The sequence below is a fragment of the Bubalus kerabau genome, chromosome 12, assembly GCF_029407905.1.
Source record: "Bubalus kerabau isolate K-KA32 ecotype Philippines breed swamp buffalo chromosome 12, PCC_UOA_SB_1v2, whole genome shotgun sequence".
NCBI classification, from domain to species: domain Eukaryota; kingdom Metazoa; phylum Chordata; class Mammalia; order Artiodactyla; family Bovidae; genus Bubalus; species Bubalus kerabau.
Window position 1 is genome coordinate 71,514,483 of NC_073635.1, and position 25,220 is coordinate 71,539,702.

The window sequence follows — 25,220 nt, forward strand, 5'->3', positions numbered from 1 at the left end:
ATCACTTTGATGATTGGTTTCCACTTAAGTACAGTTCAGTTCAGTTGCTCAGTTGTGTCTGACTCTTTGCGACCCCATGGACTGCAGCAGACCAGGCCTCCCTGTCCATCACCGACTCCCGGAGTTTACCCAAACTCACATCTATTGAGTCGGTAATGCCATCTACCATCTCATCCTCTATCGTCCCCTTCTCCTCCTGCCTTCAATCTTTCACAGCATCAGGGTCTTTTCCAATGAGTCAGTTCTTCCCACCAGGTGGCCAAAGTATTGGAGTTTCAGCTTCAGCACCACTCCTTCCGAGGAACACCCAGGACTGATCTCCTTTAGGATGGACTCATTGGATCTCCTTGCTGTCCAAGGGACTCTCAAGAGTCTTCTCCAACACTACAGTTCAAAACATTAATTATTTACTGTTCAGCTTTCTTTATAGTTCAATTCTCACATCCAAAAATGACTACTGGAAAAACCATAGCCTTGACTAGACAGACATTTTTTGGCAAAGTAATGTCTCTGCTTTTTAATATGCTGCCTAGGTTGGTCATAACTTTCCTTCCAAGGAGTAAGTGTCTTTTAATTTCATGGCTGCAGTCACAATCTGCAGTGATTTTGGAGCACAAAAAAATAAAGTCAGCCACTGTTTCCACTGTTTCCCCATCTATTTGCCATGAAGTGATGGGACCGGATGCCATGATTTTAGTTTTCTGAATGTTGAGCTTTAAGCCAATGTTTTTCACTCTCCTCTTTCACTTTCATCAAGAGGCTCTTTTGTTCTTCTTCACTTTCTGCCATAAGGGTGGTGTCATCTGCAAATCTGAGGCTATTGATATTTCTTCCAGCAATCTTGATTCCAGCTTGTGCTTCATCCAGCCCAGCATTTCTCATGATGTACTTTGCATATAAGTTAAATAAACAGGGTGACAATATACAGCCTTGATGTATTCATTTTCCTATTTGGAACCAGTTTGTTGTTCCATGTCCAGTTCTAATTGTTGCTTCCTGACCTGCATACAGATTTCTAAGGAGGCAGGTCAGGTGGTCTGGTATTCCCATCTGTTTCAGAATTTTCCACAGTTTATTGTGATACACACAGTCAATGGCTTTGGCATAGTTAATAAAGCAGAAATAGATGTTTTTCTGGAATTCTCTTGCTTTTTCAATGATCCATCGGATGTTGGCAATTTGATCTCTGGTTCCTCTGCCTTTTCTAAAACCTGCTTGAACATCTGGAAGTTGACAGTTCACATATTGTTGAAGCCTGGCTTGGAGAATTTTGAGCATTGCTTTACTAGTGTGTGAGATGAGTACAATTGTGCGGAAGTTTGAACATTCTTTGGCATTGCCTTTCTTAGGAATTGGAATGAAAACTGACCTTTTCCAGCCCTGTGGCTACTGCTGAGTTTTCCAAATTTGCTGGCATATTCAGTGCAGCACTTTCACCTCATCATCTTTTAGAATTTGAAATAGCTCAACTGGAATTCCATCCACTCCACTAGCTTTGTTTGTAGTGATGCTTCCTAAGGCCCACTTTACTTCACATTCCAGAATGTTGGTCCTAGGTGAGTGATCACACTGTCGTGATCATTTAAGTTAAGTGAGAGAAAAAAAAAAAAAAAACCTTCTTGATCATATTTCTGCATGCAATTCTCTACTGAACTGTAACTATTAATAAAATGCTCCTTTTCAAAAACAAAGTATGATGGGTGATGAATAGTGAATACTGTACACTAATGTTAAATGGAAGAGATCCTGGGGTAAATGAAATTAACTATCACGAACCACACCAAAGTCTGGTCTTCATCCAAAGAAGGTGATGTTGTGTATATGGTGAGACTGGAAGGGAGTCCTCTATTATGAGCTCCTTTCAGAAAACCAAAAAGTTAATTCCAATGAGTACTTCTCCCAGTTAGGCCAACTTAAAGCAGCACTTGATGAAAAGTGTTGGAATTAGTCAACAGAAAATACATAATATAAGACCACATGTTTCTTTGATGACCAGGCAAAAGCTGTTATAGCCTGGCCTGGAAATTCTGACTCATCTGCCATATTCACCAGACATTGCACTTTCAGGTTTCCATTTATTTATTTATTTATTTTTTTTTTTACAAAATTCTCTTAATGGAGAAAATTTTATTTCCCCATAAGACTGTAAAAGGCTCCTGAAATAGTTCTTTGCTCAAAAAGATACAAAGTTTTGGGAAGATGGAATTATGAATTTGCCTGAAAAATGGCAAAAGATAGTGGAATAGAACTTTGAATGCGTTGTTCAATGAAGTTCTTGGTGAAAATGAAAAATGTGTCTCTTATTTTTACTTAAAAATAAAAAGAACTTTTTGGCCAACCCAATACTAAGGCTTTATTGTCTTTGAATGTAAGATTTTGGCTTATGTTAAAACTTTGTCTGCTTGTGTTACTGGAAATAGTGGATCTGTGCATTTTTCTTTTAGATTAGTCATGAATGTAGCATTTTGTCAAGATGGGTTTTTAACATGCTAATAAAAAAAGTTGGCTTAAAGTTCAACATTCAGAAAATGAAGATCATGGCATCTGGTCCCATCACTTCATGGGAAATAGATGGGGAAACAGTGGAAACAGTGTCAGACTTTATTTTTTGGGTCTCCAAAATCACTGCAGATGGTGATTGCAGCCATGAAATTAAAAGACGCTTACTCCTTGGAAGGAAAGTTATGGCCAACCTAGATAGCATATTGAAAAGCAGAGACATTACTTTGCCAACTAAGGTCCGTCTAGTCAAGGCTATGGTTTTTCCAGTGGTCATGTATGGATGTGAGAGTTGAACTGTGAAGAAAGCTGAGCACTGAAGAATTGATGCTTTTGAACTGTAGTATTGGAGAAGACTCTTGAGAGTCCCTTGGACTGCAAGGAGATCCAATTAGTCCATTCTGAAGGAGATCAGCCCTGGGATTTCTTTGGAAGGAATGATGCTAAAGCTGAAACTCCAGTACTTTGGCCACCTCATGCGAAGAGTTGACTCACTGGAAAAGACTCTGATGCTGGGAGGGATTGGTGGCAGGAGGATAAGGGGACGACTGCCGGGGTCCAGCCCCAGCTGATCCAGGGTATTCGAAGGAGAGACGGCATAGGCGAGGGTCAGGAAACAACTGCTTAATTACACGTTAATTAAGGATACAAAGAGTAATAGAATGAGGATAGCTCAGTAGGAAAATTCAGTGGAGAAAAGAGGCTGAGTAGCTTGGTTTACGCGGGAGACCAATAAAACTTCAAGACAAGAAGTTTGCACCACTTACGTAGGCCGCAGGCGTCCTTCCGTTCTCCCGAAGGAGAGGAGACACTGAGGCCTCCCCGGTCGGATCTTAGAAGCCCAGGCATAATTAGCAAGCATGGTGGGTTCCGCGCTCCAGATGGAGACTCAGCTGGAATTTGGGAGAGAGAGTGACATGGGGAGACCAAGTTTTGGTGAACAAGGCCCGCACTTTATTTTCCAAAGTAGTTTTTATACCTTAAGTTATGCATAGAGGATAATGGGGGAAGGGGTAGAGTCATGCAGCAAGCCAGGCTTTCTTCCTGCAAACTTATCATATGCAAAAGTTCAGGTGATTGACATCATCTTCTGGCCCGGAGGCCTGTTAACATTTTAAGAAACTTATTTTTCTCTAAAGGTGATTATTCCAAAGTCAGGCACCAGCCTCCAAAAAAGCATTGGACAAAGCTGCATTTTACATTTCTATACACCCATTATATCAATCAATACACTGCCAAGGACACAGTAGGTAAGGAGTATGGAGACTTAGCAGCAAACATTGGCCCAACAAGTGAAAAACCCTTCACCAATACAATTTCTAATCAATCTTTTAACTACTCAAAGGAATCTGTGTTTAGGCAGTTTAGAACATCTCCTGCCTCTCACAGTTGGGAGGCTCTGAACAATCACATGTGGCCGGAAAAACCCATTCAGGCAGGCTAGAGGATTTCCAAAGGAGTTTGTAGGTTGAAACACTGTCACACCCAGGAATTATTAACTGGAGCTGTAAGCTAACTCTTTTTTTCAGAGAGAGGTAGTGGGGGACAGCCCCCTGTAAAATCAGAGGTGTGGGTGAAAGCACAAAGCAGAAAGTAGGCAGACTCTGGTTTTGGGGGTAGATGCTCGAGAATTTCCAGGGGGACTCCTGAGGCTCGATCCCGCCTTTGCGTATGCCGAGCCTCCTTCCTCATGACCTTTGTCATGGGCGGAGTTCCTCACGCTGTCTCCCGGCAGTGATAGAATTCCAGTTGAGCTATTCCAGATCCTGAAAGATGATGCTGTGGAAAGTGCTGCACTCAATATTCAATATGCACTCAATATGCAATACGCCGGCTCCCGGCAGACGACAGAGGATGAGATGGCTGGATGGCATCACTGACTTGATGGACGTGAGTCTGAGTGAACTCCGGGAGTTGGTGTTGGACATGGAGGCCTGACGTGCTGCGATTCATGGGGTCGCAAAGACTCTGACATGACTGAGCGACTGAACTGAATAAAAGTAAAGTTTGTGTTAAGAAAAACTGGCATGACTTGTAGTTCTAATCAAGGCTTTTTTCTTTCAGGATGGCACCAAGGTGGTTCTGCCCATATTTTTGGGGAAAATTATTAGTTATTTTGAAAACTATGATCCTGCCAATTCTGCCGCTTTGCACAAAGCCTACGGCTATGCAGCAGGGCTGAGCGCCTGTGTGCTCCTGTGGGCTGTTCTGCACCAATTGTGCTTCTACCACATGCAGCGCGTGGGGATGAGGCTGAGAGTAGCCGTGTGCCATATGATCTACCGCAAGGTGAGTGTTGCTAGGTACTAAGGTGTGTATCATCCCTGAAGCATCAGGAACATTTAGTTCTCTGTAAATTAAAAATCTTGTACCCCAATGTTCATCGCAGCACTGTTTATAATAGCCAGGACATGGAAGCAACCTAGATGTCCATCAGCAGATGAATGGATAAGAAAGCTGTGGTACATATACACAATGGAGTATTACTCAGCCATTAAAAAGAATACATTTGAATCAGTTCTAATGAGGTGGATGAAACTGGAGCCTATTATACAGAGTGAAGTAAGCCAGAAAGAAAAACACCAATACAGTATACTAACACATATATATGGAATTTAGAAAGATGGTAACAATAACCCTGTGTACGAGACAGCAAAAGAGACACTGATGTATGGAACAGTCTTATGGACTCTGAGAGAGAGGGGGGAGAGGGTGGGAAGATTTGGGAGAATGGCATTGAAACATGTAAAATATCATGTATGAAACGAGTTGCCAGTCCAGGTTTGATGCACGGTACTGGATGCTTGGGGCTGGTGCACTGGGACGACCCAGAGGGATGGTGTGGGGAGGGAGGAGGGAGAGGGTTCAGGATGGGGAAACACATGTATACCTCTGGCGGATTCATTTTGATATTTGGCAAAACTAATACAATTATGTAAAGTTTAAAAAAAAAAAAAATCTTGTAACTGGGATCATTTACGCCTTCCTAGAGAAGCTTGCTATTTGCATCAGGCCAATTTTGTTGTTGTCATTTAAGCAAAATTTACCAGTAAATAATGAAAAGTTTTGTATTGAGATCTGGTCAGGGCTGTGTTTGATAATTTTAATCCACAGGTTGTTGCATAATATCCACTCAGCTTGTAATGGAATCTAATTAAAAAATAAGTATAAAAAGTATCAAATTGGTTTTCAATGTTTTCATACCTTGATCTTGTAGATGTATTTGTGGCAATTTCGTGGTTCATTAAGACCATCTTTTATATCAAAGTTGTATTTAAAAGAAAACTTGAGTGATTGGATTTATAAAATTAAATCTAGGAGCACAGAATAGATTTGAGAAACGGAATGATTATATGCTTAAATGACCCATCTAATCATATTGAATGTAATTGTGTGAACTAAAGAAAAATATAAATGGAATCCATGCCGAGCACAGATTCACTTGCTATGTTCTATAGTTATGATTGTTTATAATGGTATTAAAGAATAGAGCTGAATGTTGGGGTGAAACTTGAAATCGTATGCTGTTTTTAGTAATTTTGGTGAGAATTTGTTGCTGTTCACTCAAGTTATTTTCTTAAATCATTATTTCCTTTGTCTTTAGTATGCATTTCAGTACTTTTAATAAGACCTGATTTGGTGTGTTCGGTGATTTTGTATTGACAAATGCCACAGAATTATTCCATAGTGTACCCTAGTTTAAAAGAAATAAGGATTTTAGGTGTCTTTACAAAGGAATTGCCACAGATACACCAGTGTATCTAGTTTAAAAGCAATAAGCTAGTTTAAAAAAATAAGGATTTTAGGTGTTTTTACAGAGGAATTGCCACAGATACACCAGTGTTAAGAGCTGAAGGGCTCTTTATAAACTTGATCCTGGATATCTCTTTGCCCTTGGCTATTTGCTTTTTCCTAGAAAAAAAAAATTTATTTAGCTGTGTTTTACAGTTGAAATTTACTGAGAGAGTAGATCTTAAGTGTTCTCACCACACACACAAAAGGATAACTATGTGTGATGATGGATATGTTCATTTGTTTTCCTACTGTAATGGTTTCCCAATGTTTATTTACATGAAAACATCACGTTGCAAATATTAAATATATTTAACTTTTGCAAATGAATAAAATCTTCAATGAAAGCTAAAACCAGGCAATTTAAATGAAAATTATTGCTTCTTTTACTATTTGTTACTTATTTAGAGCTCCTGATTCTTGGGAATACCTTTCTGGGCAAAATGTAGACTGTCTTCTCCCATCTTTCCTTGAGTAGACTCTTGTTAAATCTTGAGGCTGTATGGACTCAGGGGCCTGGCATCTCACTGTCTGTGTTTTTGGCTACGGCACATGATCCCAGTTTATCCTTTGGTGACTTACCTTCTAGTTAAGGGTCTTCATTGTCTGTCACCATCATTTTTGTTATTCTCTTGCACCTTCTACCATTTAGTAAGCAAATAGTCACATTTCCCCACAAATTAGCTAGATGTTTATCTTTTCAGAACATGCTTAGCTCCCATAAGTATGCAGGAAATGTCACCAGAACTGCATTGTGAAAACCTTTAATTAGATTTCACATGATGGTTTAGTCAAACAAAGCTTGTTCTTTGCTTCATAGTTGAGCCACTGTCCACCTGGTTTTCTTCCTCTTCCTGCTGACACTTTGGAATATCTCCTTTGGGAAATCTGATCTGACCTTGTATATTGCTTATGTGAATGTAAACATCTCCCAAAGTGTTCATGTACTGGCTTAATTAGCCTAAAATAATTGTTTCTTTACAAAGTCAGAAACTGTATACATAACCTGAAATTCCAGAAACATGGGAATTTCCTCGTGCACAGCCTTGCCTCTGGATTCCTACTGAGATGCAGAAATAAGACACTTCTTGCAGGTCACAGGTGGGCTGATTCCTTAGGGCAAACCTGGGGCTGCTGGGTGGCTCTGAAAGGCCCCCGTGAGCGTCTGTGGTTCATGCTCAGGCCCCGCCTCCTGACCCCTGTTTCTGGTGAGAAAGCAGGTTGGGTGTTGGAAATGGGATGGCTGCTAATTTGAAAGTCATAGTTTGTAATTTTGAATATGTATCATGTATAATGGAGAAGGAAATGGCAATCTATTCCAGTATTCTTGCCTGGGGAATTCCATGGACTGAGGAGCCTGAATGGCTACAGTCCATAGGGTCACAAAGAATCAAACGTGACTGAGTGACTAATACACACATCATATATAAGATGACTTGTCATTTATTTACCTTTCTGCAGCTTTGGTAAAATTGCTTGTGGCTTTGGCTCATTCATTTAAAAAAATTGTAGTAAAATATACACAACATAAAATTTACCATTTTAACTGTTTTAAGAGCACCATTTACTGACATTAAGTACACTAACATGCTTGTGCAGCCATCACCACTGTGCACCTCCAGAATTTTTTCTTCTTCCCAAACTGAGCCTCTGCTCCCATTAAACAATGACTCCCCCGTCCCCTCCTCTTAGTTATCACCCTTCTACTGCTTCTTTCTATGAATTTGACTCCTCTAGGTCCCTCATATAAGTGAAATCATACAATGTTTGTCATTTTGTTTATGCCATGTAAGTATAATGTCTTCAAGATTCATCCATCTTGGAGCAGATGTCAGAATTTAAGTCCTTCTTAAGACTGAATCATATTCCTTTATATGTATATACAACACTGCGTGTATCTATTCATCTATTAGTGGACATTTGAATTGTTTCTACCTGTTGACTATTGTACATAAAGCTGCTATGAACATGGTGCACAAATAGTCAGTTCAAGTTTGTGCTTTAATTTGAGTACATTCCCGGAAGTGAAATTGCTATACTATATGTTAATTTCACGTTTGATCTTTTGAGGAACTGCCATACCCTCTTCCATTGTGATTACAACATTTTATAGTTTCACTTGATCATTGATTTTTTTGTTTAACTTGAGGACTAAATGGAACATTTTTATGAACCATAACATTTTGTTTGGATCCATGACTCCAGCTGCTGGTTTGTTGAAACAGCTCAAGGTGGTCTGTTCAGGTTCATCAGATCTCTAGGGAATTTTTTAGAACTTTTTATCAAATGAAGGAATCATACAGCATAGGCTGTGCTTTTTGTCAAGTCAGCAGACTGGCATTAAGAACACAAGTTCCTCACAGGATTAGTGTTTTGAATATTGTACTGGTTAGTTTTAGAATGAGGAAACTAAGACCAAAGTGTTTAAATGATGTCACACCTGGAATTAATGACTGATGACATATATAGTCCAAGTCCCCTAATCTCTTTCCTTGAGGTGGCCTCTCCAGTCTCATCTTGTTGTTGTTGTTCAGGCACTACTCAGTCCTGTCCAGCTCTCTGTGACCCCATGGACTGCAGCACACCAGCCTTCCCTGTCCTTCAGTATCTCCTGGAGTTTGCTCAAACTCATGTCCATCAAGTCAGGGATGCCATTCAACCATCTCATCCTCTGTTGCTCCTGTTCTTCCTGCCCTATTCTTTCCCAGCATTAGTGTCTTCCAATTTGTCAGCTCTTGGCATCAGGTGGCCAAAATATTGGAGCTTCAGCTTCAGTATCAGTCCATCCAATGAATATTCACAGTTGATTTTCTTTAGGATTGAGTGGTTGGATCTCCTAGCTGTCCAAGGGACTCTTAAGAATCTTCTCCAGCACCACATTTCAAAAGCATCAGTTCTTTGGTGCTCAGTCTTCTTTATGGTCCAACTCTCATATCTGTTCATGGCCACTGAAAAGACCATAGCTTTGATTATATGGACCTTGGTTGGCATAGTGATGTCTCTGCTTTTTAATATGCTGTCTAGTTTTTGGATCAAAATTTCTTTAGTTGACCTCTAAGTCTAAATCTATATTTCTTTATCCTTCAGGCAGGTCCAGGTTCATTGAGAAACAGGGTGGAGGGTTTTGCTTCTGTCTCCTGCTCCTCCCTTTGCTGCCCTTGTGGGCAGAGCTGCCACCACATTTAATCGTCTAAGGATGAACATGTGTCCCTAGAGCCCTGCTTTCAGGCATCGTCCTGCTCATCCTGACACCACACAAGACCCTATGAAAATGTACTCCATTTTGCTATGTTCTCAGACTGACTTGGAATTACTGCAGAAATCCGATTCTCTATATCTTTCTCTCGTTTCAGTCACTTTGCCTGAGTAGCTCAGCCATGGGGAAGACCACCACAGGCCAGATAGTCAACCTGCTGTCCAATGATGTGAACAGGTTTGATCAGGTGAGCTGCCCTTGAGGGATCCTCTTCCATTCCCCATCCTTCTCACTGGGTTTAGCTTATTGGGATGCCAGGTACCAGGGTTTGGTGTCAGCCAGGGTTCTGTTGAGGACATAAGACAAGGGTTCTCTTTATCCAGTTCTCATTTCCTCTGTGTGCAATTTAGATGTGATATATGTGTTGTCCTGTAGATGAGGGTTTTGTTTTTCTGACAAGGTCTGCAACATACTTCAGTAATAGACAGGCAGCAGTGTTCTTGCCCAGCTTGGTTAGTATTCCTGGGGTCCTCCTGGAGTGGCCTTTCTTGGCACATGGTGTTGGTGTTGCTGGACTGTCTTCCTCGTCCTCTAGATGATGAAGGCCTGGTGGGTAGGGATTGTTCTTTCTCGGCACCCTGTTCTGTGCCTGCTGCATACAGAGCCTTTGAGGAATATTCCAAGTGGGTGGTCTCCAGCCAGACACAACCTCCTCTCTGCTGTCCCATCATACCCATTTCACACTTATCTTATGAATAGATCACATTACCCAGAGTGTTGTAGCTGTTGGCCAAATCTGCATAGACCACTTCTCTTTCCTGGATGATCCTGACCTTTAAGTTTGGGGGCTTCACTTGTGGCTCAGGTGGTTAAGAGTCCCCCTGCAATGCAGGAGGCCTGGTTTCTATCTCTGGGTCAGGAAAAGTCCCTAGAGAAGGAAATGGCACCCCACTCCAGTATCCTTGCTTGGGGAATTCCATGGACAGGGGAGCCTGGTGGGCTACAATTCCTGGGGTTGCAAAGAGTCAGACATGACTAAGCAGCTAACACTTTCACTTGTCTTTCAATTATTCATTCATCAAATATAATGTAAGGCCTCTACTTAATTTGAAGGATGAATAAGCCTTAATTTCTGTCCTGGAAAGGCCACAGCCTGTCTGGAAGGTAAATACACAAGTAATTTTCGGAGAGTGTGGTAGGTGCCATAATATAGGCTCTTCTGGGGAGATGGGGCCTGAATTTTGGGACAGAGAAAATTTGGGGAAGCTCTGAGCTTATCTGTATTGTGGACAAAATCAACATCTTCCTTCATTGCTGCTGGTCGGGTTCTCCTGGCACGTACCTGAGGCTGGCCCTATGCTGCCCCAGAATAGCATCATCTGGGGTGGATGCTTGGATTTCTGCTTCATCAGGTGTAAAACTCACTGAGATCATTTCTGTTTAGATTCCTGTCTGTTCCTTCAGAACAGATTGTTCTACACTCTGTCCTTACTGGTTTTATTGCATACAGTCATAAGAAGGCTTTGTCTTTCTCTTTTAAGGTAACAATGTTCTTGCACTACCTGTGGGTGGGGCCACTGCAGGCTATTGCAGTGACGGCCCTGCTCTGGATGGAAATAGGAATATCATGTCTTGCTGGGATGACGGTTCTTGTTATTCTTCTGCTTTTGCAAAGCTGTGTTGGAAATTTGTTTTCATCACTAAGGTAAGAGAAACTCTGGTTTAAAAACTAGGTCATATGTGCTTTGTAGCATTCACCATTTGCTTAATGCTTCTGTTCAAAAACAAAACCAATGCCTTTTCTAGTCTCTTCTTTGTGTGTGTTGTAGACCCTTCATGCTTAGCCAGTAGAGGCTCCAGCCCTATGCTGCAGGCTGATCTTGAAGAGGGAAAGGTGACTGCACTCACTGGTTCCTCCCAGCACCATACCTGCATAAGTGGAGTGTCCTTGAGCAGAAGTTATCTATACTGAAATTATTTAAGCATTATTAAATAGTAATAATCCTATAGGCTCAATTTTAGCTGCATGTATTTTTGTTATGATTATGGTAGAGCAATTTTCAGGTATCTATGTTCATGTCTTGGTTTTAATTCAGTGTTTCCATTAACTTATATGTACCTCAAGGACAAGGTCAGTCTCAATTATCTTTGTCTTCGTATAGCCCCACAGTCCAAGCAGCATCTGTGATAGAACAGTGGCTGGTGATGAAGGGCCTAATGGTGATGATATAGACCTGAAGCAGGTCCCAGAGGGTTGGAGGTGGGTCATTGTCCAGGTTGTCAGGTGATGGGGGTATTGTGCTGTTTGAAGGTTTTTTTTTTCTTCTTTTTTTTGGTGACTTTACATGTGATATTTTTGTCTATTTGCAATTTCCTTTCCTGTCTCGCTGTGGAGAGATGTTTCTTACCATTCGAGGCCCTGTTCCAGTGGTACCAGATCTCTGAGCTCTTGCTCTCCTTTCCCAGTGGAATTAACAGCCCTATCTTTTCTGCTCCCCAGCACTTCACTCCTGTTTTATCACAGCACAGACACTGTTTTCCTGTTGGATTCAGTGTTTTTTTGCCTTCCCTGCCCAACCGCGACCTCCTTGGGCGGGGAGTTTTTACCTGACTCACTTCAGGTCTTCCTCAGCCAGTACTGTAAGTTCTCCAAGTTACTCCTTGAGTAGGGCTGAATGGTTGACTTCCTAGAAGTATTTGCACTTGGAGAAGGTTCTCCTGTGATGTCAGCACAGAAGAGCTGTAGGGAATCATCGATCCCTGGTCCCTCCCTGTGCCCCCTGCTGCTGCTGCAGCTGCTGAGGAAAGTTGGGCTGTGGTCACTGAGGCTCATCTCACATCTATCCCCCTCAGGAGTAAGACTGCAGCTCTCACAGATGACAGGATCAGGACCATGAGCGAAGTCATAACTGGCATCAGAACAGTAAAAATGAATGCTTGGGAAAAGTCATTTATAGACCTTATTACCAGACTAAGAAGGTAAGTTTTTGTACATATCACATCATATTTTTGTATTTTCCCCTCTATTTTTACTGACTGAAATTAGAAGTTTTACCAAGTTTTAACATGAAGATGAGGTTCAATACTATGAACTCCACACCTCACATGTGGCAGGAGGGTTAAGTGGAAGAGGGGAGATGTCGTTTTAAACTGCTGTTCCATTTACAATCTTCTTAAAGGAAAAATTATGTATGCTTTTGAAGACAAATAGATAACCAATAAGCATGAAAAAATGCTCAACATCACTCTTTCTTAGAGAAATGCAAATCAAGACTACAATGAAGTATCATCTTACACTGGTAGGCATGGCCATCAACAAAAAGTCTACAAACAGTACCCTCCTGCATTGTGGTAGGAGTGCAAATTGGCACAGCTATTATGGAAAACAGGCCAGAGATTCCTTAGAAAACTAGGAATAAATCTGCCATATGACCCAGCCATCCCTTTACTGGGCATATGCCCTGAGAAAACCAGAATTCAAAAAGACACATGTACCTCAATGTTCATTGCAGCACTATTTCCAACATCCAGGACATGTGCTTCCATAGGGGCCATGGTGCCTGCCTCTGTCTAATGTCTTGAGTACCTCACAATTTTGGGGTGTCTTATTCTCTTCCCCACAAATTCATGAGCTCCTGGAGGGGATGGACTGTGTCTCTCTGTCATCAGTGGGGAGCCTGGCCCAGGACTTGTGGTTATATATGCTTGTTGAAAGAATGTTCAAACCCAGTCCAGTTGACCCACAGTGTTTAAAATGTGACACTAAGCCTCTGTTTAGTTGGAAGAGTGAAGAGTGAAATGGTTATGAAGTGTGTGGTCCTGGTGTTGGGATGGAGCCCTGGATATGCACTGTGTAATACCTCCATGTGAAGACTTGAATATCAATGCTTCTTTTAAAACCTCTTTCTTACTCTCCTATTCAGGGAGGAAATTTCCAAGATTCTGAAAAGTTCCTTCCTAAGGGGCATGAATTTGGCATCATTTTTTGTTGTGAGCAAAATCATGATTTTTGTCACCTTCATCACTAATGAGCTCCTTGACAACCAGATCACAGCCAGCCAAGTGTTTGTGGTAGTGACGCTATTTGAGGCTCTGCGGTTCTCAAGCACCCTCTACTTCCCCATGGCCATTGAGAAGGTGTCAGAGGCTGCCGTTAGCATCCGAAGAATCAAGGTTTGGAGACAAATAATTTTTTTTTCAGTTGTTGATGGATTTTTTGTAAAATGCCTCCTTTTGTTTGGTGTCACTGTGTTCCAGTTAGGTGATATTTAACTCTCTCAGTGCCAAAGCTGGCAGTCTTCCCAGAATGTAGTAGGTACTCCCCTTTCTTCTTAGGTAGAGTGCATTACAGATATTGTAAGACTGGTTCTCATGTAGGGCCAGTAGTATATATAAGTAGCAGTAGCACAGGGCTCTAGTGTAGTGATGCCTGCAGAGTGACTAAAATGTCTAGAAGCAGGAGAAGCATCTCCTGTGCTGACTCCAGTGACCTGGCAGTGACTGCTCAGTCCTGGGGTACAGGATTCCTCTCTGGGCCTGGAGGGGAGGAACTTGCTGAGAGCTCCCTGCTCCTTGGATAGGAAGAGTGGCCTCAGATTCACTTAATTCTCTGTGTTCGAAATTAGTTCTTTCCTCCACAGATGTTTTGCTTGTTTGTGTCTGAGCCTGCCTTTTGGATCTGCCTTTTTGACACTGTACCTTTTTCATTTACTGCTTAATCCTTTCTCTCTAGTTGTCCCTCTTCTTTTCAAATTTGTAATCCCCACCATTATGTGAACTAAGAACGTCCACATGTACAAGCTGGATCTAGAGAAGGCAGAGGAACCAGAAATCACACTGTCAGCATCCATTGGATCATTGAGAAAGCAAGAGAATTCCAGAAAAACATCTACTTCCTCTTCATTGACTATGCTAAAGCTTTTTACTGTGTGGATCACAACAAACTGGGAAACTCTGAAAGAGATGGATATCAAACCACCTGACCTGCCTCTGAGAAACCTTTATGTAGGTAAAGAAGCAACAGTTAGAACCAGACCTGGAACAATGGACTAGTTCCAAATTGGGAAAGGAGTATGTCAAGGCTGTTTATTATCACCTTGCTTATTTAACTTATATGCAGAGTACATTATGTGAAGTGCGGGGCTAGATGAAGCTCAAGCTGGAATCAAGATTCCCGGGAGAAATATCAATAACCCCAGATACACAGATGACACCACCCTTATGGCAGAAAGTGAACTAAAGAGCCTCTTGATGAAAGTGAAAGAGGAGAGTGAAAAAGCCGGCTTAAGACTCTACATTCAAAAAACTAAAATCATGACATCTGGTTTCATCACTTCATGGCAATACATGGAGAAACAGTGGAAACAGTGTCAGACTTTATTTTTTAGGGCTCCAAAATCACTGCAGATGATGAGTGCAGCCATGAAATTAAAAGATGCTTAGTCCTTGGAAGGAAAGTTATGACCAACCTAGACAGCATATTAAAAAGCAGAGACGTTGCTTTACGACAAAGGTCCGTATAGTCAAAGCTATAATTTTTCCACTTGTCGTGTATGGATGTGAGAGTTGGAACACAAAGAAGGCTGAGCATGGAAGAAATGATGCTTTGGAATTGTAGTGCTGGAGAAGATTCTTGAGAGTTCCTTGGGCTGTAAAGAGTTCAAACCAGCTAATCCTAAAGGAAATCAACCCTGACTATTCAATGGAAGGACCGGTGCTGAAGCTGAAGCTTCAATACTTTCTTTGGCCACCTGATGCCAGGAACAGACTCATTGGAAAAGACCCTGATGCTGAGAAAGATTGAAGGCAGGAAGAAAAGGGGACAACAGAGGATGAGATAGATGGTTAGATAGTGTCCCTGACTCAATCAACATGAATTTGAGCAAACTCTTGGAGATAGTGAAGGACAGGGGAGCCTGGAGTGCTATAGTCCTTGGGATTGCAGAGTCAGGCACAGCTTAGTGACTGGACAGCAAGAAATACACTATATTATATGATTTTATTGATATATACTATGTGTCACCCTAAAGGTCTGGGAGTGAGTGACAAGAATGAAAACAGAACACGAAATCTGGTACAGTCACTCAGGGGACCTGCAGCATCTATTGGACTGAGGTGCAGAGTCCACTCTGAGTCCAGCTTTTATTTCTAATTGCAGACTACAAAACCTTCTTTGATCTTTCTTTCCCAAGACACTACACTGACATAGCCCAGATCTCCCTGTTTTTACTCCAGGCTGCTCTCTTCTGGGAAAGTCTAGGGAACAATCAGCAAATGCATAGGCAATGTTCATACCTGACTTTGACCTGGTGTTCCAAGGTCCATGCTTTCATGATCCCAGTCATACTCCCTTCTTGGTCTGGCCTTGGGGTCTGTAAAAAGACTATTATCCTAAGAAAAACATGAAGAATAATCATAACACAGTTTCTTAACATATGCTGTTTTTCCAAGTGCTATTTCTGTGAAATTTCTCGAGGCTGTGAAAGCACATTATTAGGAATTCCCACTGCAACCATGAGCTATAATAATAGTGTATATTATTCCATATATTATTTAATATGTTCCGATATGAACTAATACTTTAAGTACAGTTAGTGAAATAGTAGACTGTTCAAAGTTTGTAAATCCCAGGAAAGCAATTCCTTTTGTTTGTGCTTTCTTCCTGAAGCTCAACAATCTGTTTTTTCCCTCTTTTCTGTAGAATTTTTTATTACTTGATGAAATACCACAGCTCAACACTCAGCTGCCATCATGTGGTAAAATGATGGTGGACATGCAAGATTTCACTGCTTTTTGGAATAAGGTAAGAAATCTTTCATTCCAAGATCCTGAATGCTAACAGACAACTGTGACATGAATTTATTGGAGAATTTTTAGATTTCACCCATGGTGTAAAAAATGTGACTTCCTCATGAACCAAAAGTATGTTACAAAAATTTTCAAAATTTGGACTAAGTTTTGTATCTAATGATTAAATATAAAATCCACCTAAGATGTTTGACATGTTGCTCTCGCTCTCACTTTCAAGAGAGCTTTCAAAGTGTTAGCACATTGTGAACTTAAAGCCCATACATATGTAATGTTAGAATTTATGGAATTGGACAGACAAAGTGCAGTGTGGAATGGGTTAACTAACAAATACACAACTGGTTGTTAAAGGCACTTTGGGGAATCAGCATACATTTTTGCCTTGATTATCAGACCACTGTATTATACATAGAATGAGGCCATGATCTGGATTTTGGCTGTGGGGTAGGATGGGGTCTCCTGCATCCTGAGCTTCTGGATGGTTCTGGATACTTTAGTGGCAGCCAGGGTAGGAGGGGACAGCAGGTGGGCATAGTGAGCACCAGTGATGCTCAGTTAAAGGACTGCACTTGATGACAAGTTGACAGGGAGAGCTGGTGATTCCCAATACTTGGCTTATTTGTTAAGTTCAGGCAAACAGAAAAACCAGGTCTCTGCTCTCAAGAAGCTATCAGTATTGCACACCCAGCGCAGCCCCTTTACCAATGAAAATGCTCCCCCCATCCCAGGTTTCATGGTCCTCTGTGCTCATCCTCCTGTATCAGTGTGGATTAGTCAGGCAAACAGAACCCCACTGCGGGAGAGGGAGTTCCATGCAGGGAATTAATTACTTAGGTGATAAAAGTGGGAGGAAAAAACAGAAAGGGCAAAATGATGGTGCACCAGACGACCCAGGGGTTGTCAAAGGCGGGAAGCTGCTCCCACCGCCAGGGCTAGGGGGACTCAGGGAGGCGGCACCTCCACCAGAGGGTCCACCCTCCAGAGCAGAGCCCAGGAGCCGGGCTGTCAGAGTGGGGACCACAAAGCACATGTCCTGACTATAGACTCACCCTGTCTTTCATACCTGTGACTCTGTGGTGCATCCTGCATCCTGTTCACCTGCTTCTGACTCAGCAGCTGCTGTCCCCACCGACAACACAGTGATTTGTTCCTAGATACATGAAACCATGTCCCCGCACCTTCTGTCCATGGAAACTCACACATGGTGCTTGACCTTCCCTGATGGTTTCTCCTACCTTAATATAGTAGATTTATCTGCTGCTTGCTGTTTCTCAGCATAATGCTCTTGAAGCATTTATAGAAAGCACCACTAAAATTCCATTATACAGTCTGCTCTGTGTGAATGCTAGTACATACTTTGTATGACTCATTAGCAGATTTCTTTAGTTCCCAGTAAACACATAGATTTATTTTAAATCAATTTGGTATATGATACAGATTGGTTCTGCAGTTTTTAATGAACTGAAATAAAAATATATACAACAGTATCTGCCTGTGCAGCAAATGTCTGTAAGGTAGAATAAGAGATTTTAGTTGTACTACAGCCTATGTGAATAAATCAGATGAAAAATCTGAAAAGGTTTCTATATACCTTCTAGATTAAAAAAATCCAAATTATTAATAACTCAAGATACTAAATTGCTAAAGGAAGAGGGGAAAAGACTGAGTTCTGTTGTAAGGCTCTTGTAAAACCTAACTAATTGCATATTATGATTCTGTTAGAATAGTATCCAAAATTACAGAGATGAGAGGCTTCATCAGCTGCATTTTCACAAAAATAGCTACAATGAACATTAATGTGTGGCAAGGTTTCCTTGGAAAAGGAAATGGCAACCCTCTCCCATATTCTTGCCTGGAGAATCCCAGGGACAGAAGAGCATGGCGGGCTACAGCCCATAGGGTCACAGAGTCAGACACGCCTGAAGTGACTTAGCAAAGCAACACAAAGGTATTCCTATCTAGGTAAATGATAATTATGCTATTGCAGCTAATTTTTACCACTTTGGGAGAATGGAAATTCTAAATATTTTCAATTGAATGTTATCTCTTGTAATATTCACTAAAAGCTAACAGCCATGGCACTATAATAACATTTTTCATGTGGTACCTAGATTGTTACTACTGCTGCTGCTACTAAGTTGCTTCAGTCGTGTCCGACTTTGTGCGACCCCATAGAGGGCAGCCCACCAGGCTCCCCTGTCCCTGGGATTCTCCAGGCAAGAACACTGGAGTGGGTTGCCATATCCTTCTCCAATACATGAAAGTGAAAAGTGAAAGTGAAGTCACTCAGTCCTGTCTGACTCTTAGCGACCCCATGGACTGCAGCCTACCAGGCTCTAGACACAAAAATGTAAGTGTAACTCTTCCCAGAAACCTTTGAAACCAGAGATATTAAACAGTTAAGGCATTTGAAAATATTAGGGATATGTATAAACTTTCAAATAAAACGGACTGTAGCTGTACCAGAAAGCAATGAAGAAATAGTAAATCTTCATTTTATGAACCTTTAATTATCTAAATGTAAGAAATTTTGGCTTAAGAAATGGTCAAAAGTGACTTGTCATTTCTTACTATAAAATACTGAAAACCAAGGGCTAAATTCAGCCACTGTAGGCTAAAGAAACTAAAACAAAAAAAGCTTCAGTGACCTGGAGACTTAGTGAACAAAAACTCACTTTAAATTGATTTAAGCCCCTGAACTAATCCTGTGTGTCAAAGACAGGGAAGAAGGATCTCTCTAAACTTGTAAAAACTAGTGATTCATAAGGAAACTAAAGAAATGAAAGTATGCATGCTTATTATACCACAGAAATTGAAACTGAAAAAAGATAGAGAAGAATGAAAAAGTCCTCTGTTTACCCAGGGTAATCATCATTAAAAATCGACAGTAATCTGATGAACTAAAATTTTTTTCTGAAATTATACTTCTCCCATTTGCTGTGTCAAAACGTAAAATGATTGTCCCATTAAAGAGTTAGTAAATGATTTTAAAACAACTTCCTTCTTGCCTCATAGAGGTTACTTTTCAGGAAATCTCAGTGGAAATCTCTTTAAGGTACAACAGTGTTAGGATATTTTTTCGAAGTACAAAGGAAAAGATAATTAAATCAACTTTAAGCTTTTTAGCAGCCATAAGAAAAACTTAGGGTCGTTCGATAGATGAAGGCTTTTGACTTTGTATAAATCTGTTAAGTTATGCAGGCTTGAAATAAAGTAGCTAATTCTTCAGTTAAATACTAACAGTATGGTATCTTAAAGCAGATTTTTTATTGCCCACATCAACAGTTATATCCTCAGACCAACTTGTCCCTTCTTTAATGTGAAATAATGAATCACCAACGTTTTAGGTTGTCTAGACTTTAAGGCATTGTTCTTTAATTTCTAAATGATATAAGGTGCTTCACAAGTATGAACAATAATCTGTTATACTTTGCTATTTTTGTATCCTTTCCATTCATTTCTTTAAATCTGGAACATGGCATCTTTTTTTCCACATAGAAAAAATAACTATAATCAAGCATAAAACTTTACTCTAAGGGTACTAAATTTTGAAATTTATTCCGCTTTTGAAACAATAGCCAAAAATCCACCTGATTGATGCTCATTTAGCACCTTCTTCTCAATTCTGGTCACTAAAGTACATCCTGAGTTCCCATAAAAATAATACAGCTTTCAGGCTTTAAAACGACTACATTTAAATTGGACTTCCCTGGTGGATTAGTGGTAAAGAATCTTCCTGCAATGCAGGAGACCCAGGTTCGATCCCTGGGTCGGGAAAATCCCCTAGAGAAGTGAATGGCAAGCCAACCAGTATTCTTGCCTGGGGACTGCTGAGTGACTTTCACTACAACTGCAAAAGGGTCATGAGGTTGTCTGCACAGGACAGTGTTTTCCATCACTTATGGAGTTACAGTTGGCATGTCAAGAAGAGAAAATCTAATCCCACAGCAGCAGCCATTTAAGGTAAAAGAACACAGCCACAGGGATTCATACAGAATATTTTATATATTCCCTTTGAGCAAAATGATTTAACTGATTTTTTTTTCAAAATAGGAGAGCTCCATCAGTGATGCTCCTATATGCATCCTTTGAAAAATTAAAGATGCTGGAATAGCATCTTCCATATGGGACATATTGAAAGATAATATATTGGTTTCAGTGAGTTGCACTCCAGCCCTTGTTAATTTAGCAGGTCTGTTTTCAGAGGGTGGGGTTAGTGTTAGTTGCTCAGTCATGTCCGACTCTTTGCAACCCTATGGACTATAGCCTGTCAGGCTCCTCTGTCCATGGGATTCTCCAGGCAAGAATACTGGAATGGGTTGCCATTCCCTTCTCCAGAGGATCCTCCCCAGCTGGGGATGAAACCTGGGTCTCCCACATTGCAGGCAGATTCTTTACCATTTGAGCCACCAGGGAAGCCCACAGAGTGTGGTCATTTTGTGTTTTAGATTTGCAGAATTTATAGAGAAAGAAGATTACAGTTTGCACACCCAAGACAAGGACAATTCCTCCAAAGAACCTGGCTGCATCAGAGGCAGACTTTGGTGCAGTTGTGAGCTCAGAGTTAGTGGTTTTAGTTACACCTGATGTGGCAGCTGTGGTGGGAGCTGCAGAGGGAAAGGCAGAGTTGTGGTGTTAGGTGTAGAATTAGTTGGCAATGGTGTGACAGCAGGCACAGAAAGAACTTTGTGTTCACCACCTGGCAGTCACTAACTCTGAATTATGTAAACAGTAGCTTTTATCTTCCATTCAGTCCCAAAGCAGGTAGTATTAGCAGCCTTAGCATCAAAACAGGAAACATAGCTGTTGTGGTTTCCTGGATTTCTGGTTCTGGAGAGGTGCCCCTCAGGAGTGGCGGTACTGGGGCTCCTGTGGTGGTGCTCAGTAAAGCCAGGCTATAGTCACGTCAGGGCCAGAGTGGTGCCCTGAGCCGGTCATCACACAGAGCGTGGCCAGGCAGTCCGTGGTCCAGAGCAGCAGGTGGGAGAGCCTGACGTCACGTCCTCCATGCAGGTGTTCAAGTGGACCTGGGGCGCCCATTGCTGCGTCTGTCCCTCTGTCCCCTGTGCCCTCCCCCAGTGCGTGCAGGTGTCCACTGAATTGCTTTTGTACTAAACTATGCAGTATTAATGAAAGAGGAGAGTGAAAAAGTTGGCTTAAAGCTCAACATTAAGAAAATGAAGATCATGGCATCTGGTCCCATCACTTCATGGGAAATAGATGGGGAAACAGTGGAAACAGACAAGGGTGCCCACTTTGACTATTACTATTCAGCATAGTTTTGGAAGTTTTGGCCACAGCAATCAGAGCAGAAAAAGAAATAAAAGGAATCCAAATTGGAAAAGAAGAAGTAAAACTCTCACTATTTGCAGATGACATGATCCTCTACATAGAAAACCCTAAAGACTCCACCAGAAAATTACTAGAACTAATCAATGACTATAGTAAAGTTGCAGGATATAAAATCAACACACAGAAATCCCTTGCATTCCTATACACTAATAATGAGAAAACAGAAAGAGAAATTAAGGAAACAATTCCATTCACCATTGCAACGGAAAGAATAAAATACTTAGGAATATATCTACCTAAAGAAACTAAAGATCAATATATAGAAAACTATAAAACACTGGTGAAAGAAATCAAAGAGGACACTAATAGATGGAGAAATATACCATGTTCATGGATTGGAAGAATCAATATAGTGAAAATGAGTATACTACCCAAAGCAATCTATAGATTCAATGCAATCCCTATCAAGCTACCAACAGTATTCTTCACAGAGCAAGAACAAATAATTTCACAATTTGTATGGAAATGCAAAAAACCTCAAATAGCCAAAGCTATCTTGAGAAAGAAGAATGGAACTGGAGGAATCAACCTACCTGACTTCAGGCTCTACTACAAAGCCACAGTTATCAAGCCAGTATGGTACTGGCACAAAGACAGAAATATAGATCAATGGAACAAAATAGAAAGCCCAGAGATAAATCCACGCACATATGGACACCTTATCTTTGACAAAGGAGGCAAGAATATACAATGGATTAAAGACAATCTCTTTAACAAGTGGTGCTGGGAAATCTGGTCAACCACTTTTGTAAAAGAATGAAACTAGAACACTTTCTAACACCATACACAAAAATAAACTCAAAATGGATTAAAGATCTAAACGTAAGACCAGAAACTATAAAACTCCTAGAGGAGAACATAGGCAAAACACTCTCCGACATACATCACAGCAGGATCCTCTATGACCCACCTCCCAGAATATTGGAAATAAAAGCAAAAATAAACAAATGAGACCTAATTAAACTTAAAAGCTTCTGCACAACAAAGGACACTCTAAGCAAGGTGAAAAGACAGCCTTCAGAATGGGAGAAAATAATAGCAAATGAAGCAACTGACAAACAACTAATCTCAAAAATATACAAGCAACTCCTACAGCTCAACTCCAGAAAAATAAATGACCCAATCAAAAAATGGGCCAAAGAACTAAATAGACATTTGTCCAAAGAAGACATACAGATGGCTAACAAACACATGAAAAGATGCTCAACATCACTCATTATCAGAGAAATGCAAATTAAAACCACTATGAGGTACCATTTCACACCAGTCAGAATGGCTGCGATCCAGAAGTCTACAAGCAATAAATGCTGGAGAGGGTGTAGAAAAAAAGGAACCCTCTTACACTGTTGGTGGGAATGCAAACTAGTACAGCCACTCTGGAGAACAGTGTGGAGATTCCTTAAAAAACTGGAAATAGAACTGCCTTATGATCCAGCAATCCCACTGCTGGGCATACACACTGAGGAAACCAGAAGGGAAAGAGACACGTGTACCCCAATGTTCATTGCAGCACTGTTTATAATAGCCAGGACATGGAAGCAACCTAGATGTCCATCAGCAGATGAATGGACAAGAAAGCAGTGGTACATATACACAATGGAGTACTACTCAGCCATTAAAAAAATACATTTGAATCAGTTCTAATCAGGTGGATGAAACTGGAGCCTATTATACAGAGTGAAGTAAGCCAGAAAGAAAAACATCAATACAGTATACTAATGCATATATATGGAATTTAGAAAGATGGTAACAATAACCCTGTATACGAGACAGCAAAAGAGACACTGATGTATAGAATAGTCTTATGGACTCTGTGGGAGAGGGAGAGGGTGGGAAGATTTGGGAGAATGACATTGAAACATGTATAATATCATGTATGAAAAGAGTTGCCAGTCCAGGTTCGATGCACAATACTGGATGCTTGGGGCTAGTGCACCGGGATGACCCAGAGGGATGGTATGGGGAGGGAGGAGGGAGGAGGGTTCACGATGGGGAACACATGTATACCTGTGGCGGATTCATTTAGATATTTGGCAAAACTAATACAATTTTGTAAAGTTTAAAAATAAAATAAAATTAAAAAACAAAAACAAAAAAACGCTTACTCCTTGAAAGGAAAGTTATGACCAACCTAGATAGCATATTCAAAAGCAGAGATATTACTTTGCCAACAAAGGTCCATCTAGTCAAGGCTATGGTTTTTTCCAGTGGTCATATATGGATGTGAAAGTTGGACTGTGAAGAAAGATGATCACCAAAGAATTGATGCTTTTGAACTGTGGTGTTGGAGAAGACTCTCGAGAGTCTTGGACTGCAAGGAGATCCAACCGGTCCATTCTAAAGGAGATCAGTCCTGGGTGTTCTTTGGAAGGAATGATGCTAAAGCTGAAACTCCAATACTTCGGCTACCTCATGCGAAGAGTTGACTCATTGGAAAAGACTCTGATGCTGGGAGGGATTGGGGGCAGGAGGAGAAGGGGACGACAGAGGATGAGATGGCTGGATGGCATCACTGACTCGATGGACATGAGTTTGGGTGAACTCTGGGAGTTGGTGATGGACATGTAGGCCTGGTGTGCTGCAATTCATGGGGTCGCAAAGAGTTGGACATGACTGAGCGACTGAACTGAACTGAACTGATGCAACATTTAAAATGAACTATCTTGTTCTTTCAAGAGCTTAATAGCATGGTCACAGACTTCTGTGCAAATCACATTGTCGTACAGAACACCCTATTCTCTTCTTCAGACCTTGTCTATACAAGGACGGTGCCCCTTGCTGGGGTCGTTAGTAATTAGGGCTGTCAGGTTAGGTCATGGGTGAGGGAGCCCTCGGAGGGGAAGGGGAAGACTTTGGGATTTTGGAGAGAAGCTGAGTCTGAAGCCCCTGGTGGGCTGGATGGCAGGAGACAAATGTAAGCTCTGTAACCTGCTTCCCTAGACAGCCAGGTGGGCAGGTGGGGAAGGGCTCAGGGACCCAGGTCTCATTCATGAAATGATGGGACTTGGTCTCAGTCTTTAAGGTTTAAAATAAATGATCCAGGGACATCTCTGCTAGTCCAGTGGTTAAGAATCCACCTTCCAATACACGAGACTCTGGTTCCATCCCTGGTTGAGGAACTAAGATCTCACATGCTATGGAGCAACTAAGCCCACACACCACAACAACAATCCAGAGCAGCCAAACAAAACAAAATAAAAAAATAAAAAAAAATAAAAAAAAAAAAACAAGCAAAACAAACCGTCCTGTGAGAGCCTCCAGATCTCACGTGTCTGCACAGAGTCCCGGCTCAGATTATGATCCTTGTTCAGTCAGTGTCCCCTGAGCCTGGATAACCAATAGGGGAGGGGACCCTGTAGCCGTGAGCTGGCAAATGCTGCCCCCTTCTAGTCACGCTGGAGAAGTGCGCGATCCTGAGGCTTGAACACGGAGGGAACTTTGTCCTTGACAGACTGAGGGGCTGCAATAGGAAGCTACTGTTTGTAGGTGGTTCACTATTTTGCTGGCATAACTGAGTGAAAAGTAGTAAAATAGGAATCCCAAGTGTCAGACAGAAAGAAAGGAGTGGAGAAGC

At 41.3% G+C, this 25,220-nt stretch overlaps 1 protein-coding gene across 1 annotated transcript in view; it reads left to right on the plus strand.

Moving 5' to 3' along the window:
* Positions 1–25,220, plus strand: part of LOC129624242 (ATP-binding cassette sub-family C member 4-like) — a 194,663-nt gene that overhangs the window by 23,079 nt on the left and 146,364 nt on the right. The window contains exons 4-9 of the mRNA XM_055541903.1: positions 4,564–4,788; positions 9,645–9,734; positions 11,029–11,192; positions 12,341–12,466; positions 13,411–13,660; positions 16,188–16,289. Coding sequence (XP_055397878.1) covers positions 4,564–4,788; positions 9,645–9,734; positions 11,029–11,192; positions 12,341–12,466; positions 13,411–13,660; positions 16,188–16,289 — 957 coding nt within the window. The remainder of the gene's footprint in view (positions 1–4,563; positions 4,789–9,644; positions 9,735–11,028; positions 11,193–12,340; positions 12,467–13,410; positions 13,661–16,187; positions 16,290–25,220) is intronic.